General features: G+C 35.5%; 1 protein-coding gene across 1 annotated transcript in view; it reads right to left on the reverse strand.

Annotated features, from left to right (window-relative positions):
• Positions 1–835: 835 nt before the first annotated feature.
• The window catches only part of PLOD2 (procollagen-lysine,2-oxoglutarate 5-dioxygenase 2), a 62261-nt gene continuing 49384 nt past the window's right edge, over positions 836–13712 (reverse strand). The window contains exons 13-22 of the mRNA XM_086618615.1: positions 9738–9842; positions 9067–9192; positions 7747–7888; positions 6476–6538; positions 5012–5125; positions 4553–4618; positions 3453–3557; positions 2417–2563; positions 2062–2187; positions 836–991 (exon numbers count right to left, since the gene is read on the reverse strand). Of these exons, the coding sequence (XP_086474741.1) occupies positions 836–991; positions 2062–2187; positions 2417–2563; positions 3453–3557; positions 4553–4618; positions 5012–5125; positions 6476–6538; positions 7747–7888; positions 9067–9192; positions 9738–9842 (1150 nt within the window). The remainder of the gene's footprint in view (positions 992–2061; positions 2188–2416; positions 2564–3452; positions 3558–4552; positions 4619–5011; positions 5126–6475; positions 6539–7746; positions 7889–9066; positions 9193–9737; positions 9843–13712) is intronic.

The following is a 13712-nucleotide window of genomic DNA, read 5'->3' on the forward strand; positions in this document are numbered from 1 at the left end:
GAGTAGAAAATTGTCTTTATAAAACATCCTATTATTAAAATTTACCACCGTTCTGAAAATAAACATCAAATTTCCAGTATCAATTGGGTGCAATTAAAATCTCTACATATTTAGAAAAATAACTAATTTTAAATGAAGGTCACTTGGTGCAGAAAAGTAAATTTTCAACAGGATTAATTTTTAAAACAAATTATAAACTATTTTTACTTAGCTACATTATTTAATCCTTGCTCCATCTCCACAATTCATTTTTTCTTCAGAAGATGTACATTTCAGTATTGAAAATGAATTAAGAAAACAGGCTACTGAGATGCTTTCCCTTCAGAATATATCAGCATATGGAATTATCACTTTTCCCCAACAACTGTATACAAGATTGAATGGATTTTGCTTTTATGCTGTGATTTTTAATTGGTTGGTACCAAATATACACATCACAAAAACTTTAGCTGTGACACTTTACTGAAAGAAAACCACAATAAATTTTTCAGGTAATTTTGTATCTATGGTTGTTTGGGGTTTTTTTTCAACAAAGAAAAGGATTCATTATAAAATGCTTTTCCATTTTCCCTCTTTACCTACTCTCTAAGACAGCAGAATGGAAAAATAAGCAGGACATGTTTACTTTGTGACCCAAGGCTCAGAGCAGATACTGAGAAATCTTCAACAATTTCAGAACATTTTCTTTTTTTCATTCTTTTAGCCCAAAGTAACTTTGCTGTCTAGGAACAGTGAACTTAAAGTTTCTTTTATCACCATCTTTCAGAGAAATCTATAAATAAATGTTTATGTAAAGAATCAAACACAGCTGAAGAAGGCAAAAAAAAAAATAAAATTAAGGATCAATAAATGATACTGCAATGTATCTTGTGCCATTCAAGATAGGAAGTCCTTCATGTAAATGAGTAAGTCTTCCCGGGTGCATGAAACTCCATCCCTTCCTGGGAGACTCAATGGAGCAGTTATACCTAAGAAATTTACATCCACCTCCCTGCAGAAAAACAAAACAAAACAAACACCCCGACGTTTACCTTCTGTTTTAATTGAGTTCCTTTTTATTTATCCACAACTTAAAATATTTTGCTATTATTAATAGGCTGTTTACAATATTTTTTTTTACTGTTCCCACTAACAAGGTTATTTTAATGACACCATCTTCAGAGCAATACATAACAGACATGCATTTGGAATCAAAGATTTCCCCTTGCTTTGCCTTAGCATTCCCTGTATAACAACTCATTCAAGCAACAACTCTGACAAACAGATCTTCAGTAGCTTTACTGTAGATGATACCAGTGAGAAGCAAATCATGTTCACAAGCCCCGTTCCAGGACTGCAACCCTATCGAAGATTGCATTTAAACAAATCTTAAATAAATTAATCTGGCTGTTGCTTTCAAACTGAAGATGTGTTTTCTAAAATAGTAAGTTTGAGAAACACACTTACAGGTGTTAAGTAGGACTAATTAATACAGGTTTATAAACAAACCAGGTTAAGTGCCCTGCTAGTCAAAGCTGGATAGTACTGCCACTGCCCTGCCTGTCTCCGTACTCTGAGGTCTATTTTATTTGAATCAATATCGAAACAGAAAATATCTCATTGCAGAAAACAAACAGGAATAACAATGGAAAATATTCATTCTGTGGCTAATCTAAAAAAGAATCATTAAAAAAGTTGTAAAGAAAAAAAAAGTTGTGCCATTTGAGTCAACTTGAGACTAAGTATTTTGAAAAATTGGCTTTCACTGTACAGAAATGAAGCATTTCAGAAATGTTAAAAACTAAATGACTAATGTCTCCTAAGTTTTTCTTTAAACCCCTTCTCCTCCACCATCTGAAACCATTTTGACTGATTCAGCCTGACTGCATCAACAGTTCTGGATCCTGCAATGGAGCAAATTTAGTACTTGTCAAAAAATATAAGAAATAATATATCCCAATTTGTGATACACATCTTTTCCTTTTCAACATGGTCTTTAAGTATATTCATATAGGCTCTAGTTTAGAAACACTATTAGACACTCAAAATTCATTTTTTTAAGTCAGTAAGCTGTCAACTTACTTGAAAGTCCTCTCCTACTTTGTTGAGAGCGATGTTGATTGTGAATGTAGAGGAGTCATGATGAGGTCTGAGTGACCGTTGTCTATCAGGGCTATATTTTACAACAAAATTCAGTAAAGCATACCCCTGAAACAAAATATACAATCAGACTTCAACATGTGAACTTCCAAGTCACACACAGGGTTTTTGTTTTTTTTTTTTTTGTTTAAAGTTGAGTTAACAAAAACATTCATCTATAACTACTGCTACAGCATGTATAAAACTCCCCAACCAAACCAAACAGGGTATATTCAATAAAATGCTTAGAATTACTCATGCCATGCACTAACTATCTGCAAAAAATTTATAGACATACCTTGGTATAATAGCCAGCAAACACTTTTAGTGTTACCGGTGCAATGAACTCTCTTATGAAATGTAGCCATTCATTATCCAGTCCAATTTGCTTCATATGAATGTCATCAGTTGGGACATTTTCATAACCTCCAGAAATACGGCTGTCCTAATGAAAACACCGTAAACAGCCTTGAAACATGGACATGGAATGCTTCTGGCACTTCTACAAACATTTATTTGAAATCTGCAGAATCACAAAACTGCAACAAAGCAATGCTTTAGTGGGCATATATTGAGCTTGCTGTACAGTAATTTCACAGCTAACTGCTCTGGAAAAAACAACTGCTGAGCTATCAATGAGCAAAAATTGGAAATTTTTTAAAAGGTGAGTCAGTATTTGGATGTGTTGCCTGCCAATAAGGGCTTCCTGAGGTAGTGGTTTTATTTATTGATATGCAGATGCAACTGAAGTTATACCAGATCAAGAAAATACAGACCGCAACTTGACATGGTAACAAATGTTCAAATATGAAGATAAAACTATGTTAAAATCCTTTCTGGGGGCTCCCCCCTGCAGTAAAATAATAACTAATTTAGCTCGTATCCAAGGTACCACTTTTGTGAATACACAAACACTCCTCTGATTTTAGCAGTAGTTAATGAATACCTTGAACTTTCTGCAAACACAACAGCTCATAAGATTTGTGGGTAACTGCCTAGGGGGACAAGTCTGACAAATCAGTACTGAAGAGGTAAACAAAACTTCTCTGAACACTTATCAACAGATATCCAAGATCAGCCTGGGATAACTGTCACGTAACTACTGCAGCAACTGCACCACTGTTAGCATCCAAATTTGCTACTTCAAGGTTAACTGAGGAAAGTCTCTAAATCTGCTGAATAAGCAGCTATATGGTAGACTAAACTAAGTATTTTACACCACCAAGCAGATGTCTCTGGTCATTGGAAATTGTTACAATATTTGTTTGTTGCAATTCGCTGAGTTACTGTCATAAAGGTACCCTGAGGTGAAGTTTATATAGGCTGACACTTACTTGGTGTTTTCCACCAGACCATTGTCCAAAATGTTCCATTTCTTCTACCAATTCATCACAGGCAGTGTCAGAAAATATGGGAAACCAAAACACATCTGGGCATGGCTACAAAAGCATTAAGAGATAAAAGAAAAAAAAAAAAAAACAACCAAAAATCAAATAACTACATTCATCTCTTTTAGTGGAGTTAAGCTTTAACAGCTATCTTATATTTTCAAATGCTAAAAAAGGACATCTTAATTTTGCTTGGTCATTCAAGAATATCAGCTGTTCTCATCTCAGCCATGATTCAGATACTATAAATATTTAAGTTTTGTCTTGATCCACAAGCACATTCTCACAGAACGAAGCAAAAGCTACAAGCTACCTTATAAGCCATGAGCCAGCACTAACAGCTGTGTCAGGGTACCCACATATTTAGAGCAAACAAGGGATGGAACAACAACCTTAACCTTCTACATTACAAGCTATTAAGAAAAAGTTTACACTTAACATTGTTTTAAACACAAAAACAATTTATCCCAGCTTCTTGAGGAAGCAAAGTTCTTACAATCGCTGTCCCTAATTGTCACAGAACTGATCATCTAACACTGGTACAATTATCATCTTAGAAGTGCTCTGTCCAGATCAGTTACATGAAAGTGAGCAGCCAGGCAGACAAAAAAAAACCCAAACTTCTTCTTATCCAGCAAAAGGCTTCACCTTGGATTCACGGTCGTCAGACCTTAGAGAATCTATAGGGAAAGGCGCACCCTGAGGAAAGAGTCTAGTAAAAGGCAAGCTCTAGATATCAGAAAACACAGCGCTCTTTTATTTGGCCTTCTGCTAGCGATACTAGCTAGTTCAAATAAATAAGCTAATACATCTTGTATTTTGGAGAAGGCAATTACTTGGACAACAACATTACTCTGAGCAATCTTGCAATTATTTTTTGGACTCCATTCATCTAGTTTTCAAAAGAGCAACAACTCAGTTCTGATCCAAAACATCAAAAAGCTGTTCAGCTGTAGACCAAAACAGCATTTGCATGGAAATAGTTACTGTATACCAACTTACTATCAGTCAGTCCCACAAATTCTAAGAAAACTACTTATACCCACCTGTTCTACTATATTATCAGTGAAGATCTTTGAGTAGTTGGGGCTTATATAAGTTTCCTTCCAGTCCTAAAAAAAAATATTTTAAAGCATTAAACCAGAACAAATTAATTTATATGTGACAAAATAATTTGTATTCTATTCGTTTGCTCTACTGAAAGCATTTGAAACAATTTCTTATACCCATAAACGAACTGCTTCTTATCATGTCAAAAATCATGAAACTTATTAGACCCAGGTGGCATCTCCAACTCCTTACTCTGATCATCAGTTGGCTTGTTACGATATATTGTCATTTGCTTAGACAGGTGGTCAAGAACATCTTTTAGTACACAACCAGTATTTGGTGCACAATAAACAACAAGTGTTCTCCATGTAGAGTTTTTAAATACCAAGTCCTTTAGAAAAAATTGTAAAAATTATGTATTATAATAACTGTTTCATCAGTAATTAGATGCGTACCACAGGATTTTCAAATATCTGCCAGAGGTCGTTGTTGTAGTGGGATGTATTGTAATTCGCTGTAGAAATAAGTCTTCCAAATTCATGTCTGTTGGTAATGTACATGAAAACACCCTATACCAAGCAGAGAAAATGCCATTAGCAAATCCATCCATCTTGGCACGATGATGTTTTTAAAAAGTCTGTTTGTTTATGCCTGCACTGTCATAAAATGTATGACACTTGTACATACATATACACACATGATGTTCATTTAGTATTTTTAATTTTCAAATGGTTGATTCTAATCACAAACTAGTGTCCATAATTTCTTATTTACAAGCATTTCATTGAATTTATTTTCTAAACACATTAAACCAAAACATATATTGTTCATAATGTAAACCCACATGCAGTTATAGAAAGGAAAAAAACAGAGAAGTGGTTGGTTGGTTGATTTGTTTTCCAGAAAACTTAAGCAGACACTCTGGAAGCACCTGTTCTCAAACTGAAAATACTCATATGAGAAAACCAACACCTAGGGATTAGTTTCTGATTAAAACCTAGAAGAATAAGCTAACAATAAAAGGGCTAATGGAAGTCAGAACAAGAAATTTATTTCAGAGAATTCACTACATGATCCCCTGGTGAATTGGCCTGAAATAAAAAGATATTGGCAAATACAGCATAAAAGAATATTCAGATCAGGGTACAAAACAGTTGAGCACTATGACACATGTTCACCTAAGAAAACATTGCAAAATATGTGCAAGATACCAAGTGTGGTAAGACACAGTTTTGTTATCAAGCTATTAACAGAAGATATTAACAAAACCCTCTTGATTAGAATGGTAGCAGAAAATAGATCTTTTTAAAGAAATTTAGGTTTTGTGTTTTGTTTTTTTTTTTTCTTAGTTTACTGTTTTTCAGACTAAAACTTCATTTCAAAAGTGTTTGTGACTTTTAGATTTGTAGCAGGTTATGACATTCTTATTTAGCTATTTTGTTGTTTCTGTCTGAAAAACAGTTGAACTGTTAGAAAGATAATTATGTTAAACACGTGCCCAGTTTTGGGAACTTACTGACTCATAATATAGTTGCAGCAGGGAGAATAAGGAGGGTCTGGGGCAAGAAAAACAGCTTTCACAACTGCCATGTGTCATCACGGAGGGGGCCTGGCTAGTGATTCCAGATTTAGTCCTTCCTAGGACTGCTGAAACAATTTTAGCTATGAAAGCACAGCTTCAGTATGCCTTGACCTCAGAGGCACTGAGAAACCTCCCTGAGGGAACAACGAGCCTCTCTAAGACCTTTTGAGCTGGCCATGAAGAACCTGTCCCTGGCGAAAACTTGAACCTTAGAAGATTGAAGAGAAAGCTAGAGCAGTATTTCATCAGAGTAAGTGAACAGAGGAGAAGTATCTTCCTGTGGTAGAATAATACTTCATGTAATAACAACTAATTAATAAAAAAAATAAAGCAACACCTTTGGGGGTCTGAGCATATGGAATGTTTCCGAAGAAGGGGAGTCTTTTTCCCTTTGTAAAGTCTAAAATGAAGGAGAATCATCACATCAGTTTTCTGATACATAATCTCTTTCTCTTTTTCCAACTACTATTAGGTTTCCACAATTACATAAGGGAAATAGCAGCCTTTGATCAAAAGCTGATATGCCTTTACAGACAACATGCATCTCCAAGCAAAGCTCATAAATACACGTCAAAGCTGTTTCCACCAGCCCCTTCTTATCTGCTGCAATACAAAATCAAGCATGTACCAGACCGTCTTACAGCACAGACTGAGAAAGAGGAAAAGAGAAAGCAATTTTCTGATGAGCCAGTCAGATTAGTTTAACGAGCGCACAGGAAGCACAGGTTTGCAATAACTGATGCTGAGAAGGTTTGAATACAACAGAATTGGACGGGGATGTTCTGAAGAATCAGTACAAACAAAGGAGATCATGCCTTGTTATGAGGGAATAAAAAAAATTAATACTTGCCAACTTTTCTTGTTCAATTCAGCAAAATTATTTTTCAATGCTATAGTGTCTGGAAATAGGTCTGGTTTAGGCCTTATTTGTTTCTGTGCTGAAACTAGTGTAAATATCAGTAGAAATGTGGATTTACATATTCATATTTTTACAGTACAAATAAGTTTTCTCTCCTTACTTATGGCTTAATGCAAGTAACAAATTTCTGATACAATTTTAATTAATCTGGAAAAATTAATGAGTAATTCATGCTCCCCAAGATTCATACAATTTCATAAATCACAGCCTTTTTATATCAACACTGTCCATCACTAGTTCAAATATATATCTATTTAAATATAAAATTGCAAAATATTCCAACTCAGTCTGCTAGAAGTTTCACACTGTACAAAAACGTGCAAAATAGATATGCTGTAAACGCATTGATAAGTTTGAAGTCATACACAGCAGAGAAGTTGAGCCCCCTTTCATCCTGTTGAGGTTCCGCCAACAAGAAAGGTGTTTTCACCTCAATAGGAATTTTCTGCGCATTTAAATAAAAACCATCATGCAGTCAGTGCACCAGTGCACTGGCCTTGCAAAAACCTCCATTCTCAATAATTTAAAGAAATACATCTGAAGTGTTCTATGTCACAAAAATTGGCCAGTACTTAGAATTAGAAGTAAAAATATAATATCCAAGATCAATAAAGTGAAGGAGTCAAGTGTAGCAGGACGCAAAGAAGTCTGTGTGTGTTTAAAAGCAAGCCGTTATGGATACACCTTACCATTTCCCTGGCATTCCTGCAGAGAGCCATATCGGGATCCAACTTATCACGCATAAAATAGTTCTTCTCTTTCATTTCCGACCTGAGAGCTTGTCCCCTAATTAAGTATATATTAGCCATGTAAGGAATATTCCATACTCCACTGTAATAAAACACAAATGCAAATAGTTTAAAGCTATGAAAAATAATTTATTGCCTATTCTGTCAAATCAGCATCTCTGTATTTGCTAACAATACTATGCAAGTTTCAAGGAAATGAAGCTGAAAGGTTCCCAAGACATTTGAAAAGCTACAGCTGGACACCGTGGACATCTCAAACGTAGGCGTAGGCAGTAACTCAACTTTTAAGAAATATTGTTATAAAAAATAGAAAGGTCAAATTCTCCAAAGAGTTTTAATTACAAATGTACTTCATGTTTCCATGGTTAAGTCAATCAATCAAACTCATTCTACACTACCAGATGAAGAAAGTAATTCTGAAACAGAGTTTTAAGTGAGTTTAAAAACTTCACTGAGGCTTCACACAGCTGGTCTGACCTTCTCACACACACCCACGGACCATAGCAGGCCATGTATTTATGTCAGCTGGGCCAATATCAACAAAAAAGTATTGCTGCCAAAATGCTTGTTCTGCAGATTTCCTCCCTCCCAGAGCCACAAGCACATCTTTCAGTGCAACCGGCAATGAGCCAGTCTTATTCAAGCAAACAACCTGTTTCAGACCTTTTTGTTCTTCCAGGGCAATGAAAAGGCATCACCACATGGGAAAGTCAAGTCTAGAACAACTTAAATAGCATTCATTTAGGGGAAGGACAAACCCGAAAGGCTATATGAAAAAAAGTATTTCTCAAGAGCTCCTTGGGATCAGGAAGGAACACATAAAGAAATTGTAATTGTTCAGTTGATTAAACATTTACCCCAAAGAGACAAAGAAGTTATTTGATGAATGCAACAATCGTTTCTTTTGAATGAGGTCCCTGGGATACAGCGTTTGGGGTTTGCTATTTGTTTGTCTTGCCATTTTCTGTACTATGCCTTGCTAGAGTAACCAGACACAATCAGACAGGTACTAGTAAGGGCTATGTCCATTACTAATACCAGCTCATGGTGTTAAACACTTTGCTTTTTTATACAAGCTGTGAACGTGAAAAGAAAAAAAAAAAAGAAGAAAACAAATGCATTCCTATGAAATAGAAAAAGTTAAACAATAAAATTAACTTAAGCTCTTCAGGAACACCAGATTGCACAAAACCATAAGAATATGTTGCTTATAGCCATACTGGGTGTCTTGACTTTAGAAATTAGCTTACAATTACTTACACTCTGTTCCCTTGGACAATATCAACATAATCTTCTGATCGAGCATAATAGCCATCCGGGCTCAAAGCACCCCAGAAATTGGACCAAAGCTTCCCATGACGAGTTACAAGCGGAGCAATTATCTTTCTGTGAAGCGACACATTGAATAAGAAAATATGAACTGTTATACGTAGACTATACATCAAAATACACCAGCTTTCCTCAGTATGAAGTATAGTGTGGTTAAAATGCCAAAGACTCAAATTTCAGAGCAGCTATTCTGAACTTTAGCTGGAAGAAACAGCAATCCAAGCATTCAGTTTCCAGAAACAACATCAGTGTAACAGAAGCGAAGATTTCTATAAATCAGAGGTGGCTTGATTTTCAGTTACGCAAAAAAATACCAACCATAGTGTAGTGACAAAACGCATCACAAAGTCAAAGAGGAGAGAGAAAAAAAAAAAAAAAAAGGCATTTGAAAGTCACACTAGGAATTGTTGCTTGACAGGAATAAAACGTTTTGTGAATTATTGGCCTCAGAGCCCGTTATGAACCATGGCAATCAAATACCACAAGTAAATAAAGAGGATCTAACTCTGCAAGAACAGATGGGATCTTAATTCCTCCGGATGGATGCCAGAAAATCCCTTCAAGTCGGAGGAAATTCTGTAAAATCAAGAGATATACTACACCTGTTCTGTTCTATCAGTATTCTTAAAGTTTTTGGGTTTGTCAGCACGACATCTGCATCTATGCTGAAGTAATAGTCACACGCTTTATCCTGGCGACAAAGGTCCCTAAAAAGATGAAAAGGAATGGTTAACTCACAGATGTCCAGAAAAGAGTCACAAACAACAAAACAAAAAGAACACAAAAAAACCAAACCACAACCAAGTGCTCTACTCCTACATTGCATTAAAAGCCCTCTGCAGTGTAGAATAGTAAAAGAAAGGTGTCTTTAGATTACAATAGTGTGATTAAAAGAAGATTTAAAAACATGGGTCAGATATCTTATATCTTTCTTTTAATAAACTAAGTGATCTCCAACCTTTACCAAGTTCAGTAACAGCTACTATGCACTGTCCTAATGAAAAATGAAGGCAGGGACGAGGGAAAATCAAGCCACTAATTTACATAGCTGGATATCAGTACAGTCATTTAATAGCGAAGTACGAGCTTATTAAGTAAGCCTCTCTACTGAGTAACTGCATGCAGACGTAACACTGTCTTTGGGCAAAGATGCTACAGATGTGATCTGTTGATCTGAATAGTAATTGAAACCTTACAGAAAGTGTAAGACAAAAACTATGAAGAATAACACATTAACTTTATTTAAAGACCTTTTGTTAGTCTTCCTGTGACCTAGAAAAATAACACAGTTAGGAAAGAGGAATATAAAACAATTGCACAGATGGCGAACGGAAATTAGAAAAAGGAATTGAACTTGTCCCATACACTATTTCCAGCAGAATAAGTCATTTGCATAGATTCCACACCTTCAAGAGACAGCTTCAACCAAGCAGAAGCCACATTTTACTGTAAATATGAAAGTAAGATACACAGACTACATTTGTATGTTTCTGGCAGGGTACACTTGCTAGGCTAAGATCTGGTATAATCAATTCAGCTTTCCTATGCCAAAAGAATAGTAAGATATTATAGTAAATTAAATACACTTTCAGAGGAGCTGGAACAAGCAGTAGCTTTCTATCACACATAGTATTATTGATCTTGCCTATTTTCTCCACTGTTATTGACAGAACATGCATTAATTCCATTGTAACTGCTTGAAACATTAAAATTATTTTACTTTCTTGCTTTAAAATGTCTAAACCAACTGTTTTCGATTAAGTTACACATTATTTGACTATTTGTGATTGGTTTCTGCAAAGGAAAAGATCGCTGTCACTTCAGGAGACCTGATAAACGGCAGATGTGACAGGCTACGTACAAGTCAAGGCTTCCTGCCACCTCCTCCTCCGTTCCCCTCCACTACCTAATGCAGCACTTCACTCAGCACTTCGACTGTCTCCTGTAGGGATTACTAATTATCAACACCTTTTGGGTCCTTCTTGTTCAAACTTCATTCTGTTCAAAGGATTTTAGAAGTATGACTTCGTTGGAAACACAGGAGAAGGTGGAGCGTGTCTATTCCATAAATTTAAGCAATCCTTCCTCTTGAAACTTAACCACTAAAGATGTAGTAATGATTTGAGCCAAATTTTTTAAATATCAAAATGATAGAAATGGTCTTCCTGCTACTGCCGAAGTCATCATGTTTAGACACACACCCATAGTTTAAATCTTTGGTCAGTTTCCGGTTTTGCTTGACTTAACATCTCCTTCACTGACAGTTTTCTATCTTATGTATACATGGTTTTACGACAGTAATTCCTTAATCAGCACTTTCTCGCATAATTGCCCCAGTTGAAATCTGGAGGTTCTATTTTGGCCATAACACAGTCCAGCAATTAAGCCTTTATGGCCTATTCTGTTCAAAACTTTACAACTACTAAACACAATTCACATGTAGCTTTATTATTAGCATTAATTGCAATTATTAATAGCAACCTGATTTTTTATATTGCACTTGACATTAGATGTTAAATTTCTTTCAAAAATACTCAGCATCTTTGTCCTCATTCTACTAATGAGGAAACTAACCCTGAGAGACTGACAGACTCGATGCCAGCCCAGGATTTCAGTCAAAACACTGGCCAGCACCTCTTCAAAAGCAGCTAAACCTTTTGCTGCTAACAAAAATATGAATGGAATTAATGTTTTTAATTATGAAAATATGAAAAAACAAACAGAACAGATTTCGTTGTAGGCAAACATGACTGGAAAATTGATTACATAATTTAAAATGTCTGGTCCTTCAACTTTTGCCTTCCTCCCCCCCTTCTTTAAATCTAGAGCCAAAGAATTCTTTTAGAACTAGTCCAATGTGTTTAGTGTTGACAATCCTTCTGTTCTTCATTCACATAGTAATCCAAAACACAAAATAATAAATTAAAAGTTTTGGTCTAAGTCACACTCATTCAATAATCTATTGAGAACACTTTGAAAGCATCACTGCCTTAAATAGTCTGGAAACTCAGCTGTAGCACAAATCACCTACAATATGAAACCTCTAACTTCAACCACTGTAACCAAGAATATTGAAAATACATCATAATATATATTTTTTTATATATATTATATATATATATATTTATATTTATGTATGCATATAAACATAAAAAGGCCAAAAGTCAGGGCTACTATTCTGACTGTACTTTGCCTCATTTTTTCCCCTCTATTTCTTTCTATGCAGCACTGAAAACTGCATCACCAAATGGCAAAACTTTATTTTTAAAGCATGAAGAAGAACTTTTGCCTGAGCACTTTAAGGTCACTAATAAAAATCTCCATAAACCACTTCCAGTTTCAGATATACAGAAAAAGAGTTGTAGAAGTTTCTGTCAAAATTGATGAAGCAAGCCTACTCTTAAGAAATTCATGCATCTTCTCTTTAGGCTTTCAATGTTGCCCAAGTAGCTTTCCCAAGGAAATAAAAGTAATCCTGGATATTCTCATGCTTTAAAGTATTGCCTTCCTACAGTGTATGCTAACCTCTCCAGATGTAGAAATACCAGATTATATGGCTTTAAACTGAAAAAGGGTAGATTTCGATTAGATATAAGGAAGAAATTCTTCACTCTGAGGGTGGTGAGGCACTGGAACATGTTGCCCAGAGAAGCTGTAGATGCCCCATTCATGCAAGTGTTCAAGGCCAGGTTGGATGAGGCTTTGGGCAACCTGGTGTAGTGGAGGGTGTCCCTCTCCATGGCAAGGGGGTTGGAACTAGATGATCTTTGAGGTCCCTTCCAACCCTAACCATTCTATGATTCTATGATATGTGAAACTATTTATTATGTTTACCCAGATTGTAGCAAGGAACAAGTGGAAAGTGCTTTCTAGCAATACTCATATATATAGTAATACACATCCTAATCTAAATTCAATGGCTAAAACCTTGAATCTACTTAGTTTATAAGCATGTGGAGTGTAAAGCAAGAACAACTAATGAAAAGAAAACTCTATTTTTGTACATAACTTAAAGCCGTTTCGATGTAACGATTAACAAAAGTTTAGTAGAAGACCAAGATTTTTGTTGGAAGTGTGAAGTGAAGCTCAGCAGATCAGTTTAAAGTATTTTGCAATCAGAGCAATGTTTAACTCTGCTTACAAATCACAAGGCCATCTGGAACAATGACCTCATCTGAAAAGGGAAAGTGTCACTGCTCTTCTCTTTATCAGTCTTTCCACTGAGATATTCCAAGGAGCTAGACGTATAGTCTACTCCATTTCTTTACCATTGAGTCACTTACTTTTTTTTTACGAACAGTTTGAATTTGCAGTTAATCAATATATCATATTTATATCACTCAAACTGTTGGAAATATAATTCCAAATATGGACTGTGAGCCCAAAAGGAGAGCACTTACACCATTTGACAGACTTCTGAAAAATAAGGTGCCCAGATACAAGTCTTCAACACTCACCGAAAGACTGGGGGACATTGCCTGACACTTTGGATTACATTTTGCATCTCTCCAGATAGTCACAACAGTATAAAGAAACTCTTATCACCTATCTTTAAAACCAAACAAATGTAGCCCCAA

The sequence above is a fragment of the Tauraco erythrolophus genome, chromosome 11 (assembly GCF_009769465.1).
Source record: "Tauraco erythrolophus isolate bTauEry1 chromosome 11, bTauEry1.pri, whole genome shotgun sequence".
Classification (NCBI taxonomy): domain Eukaryota; kingdom Metazoa; phylum Chordata; class Aves; order Musophagiformes; family Musophagidae; genus Tauraco; species Tauraco erythrolophus.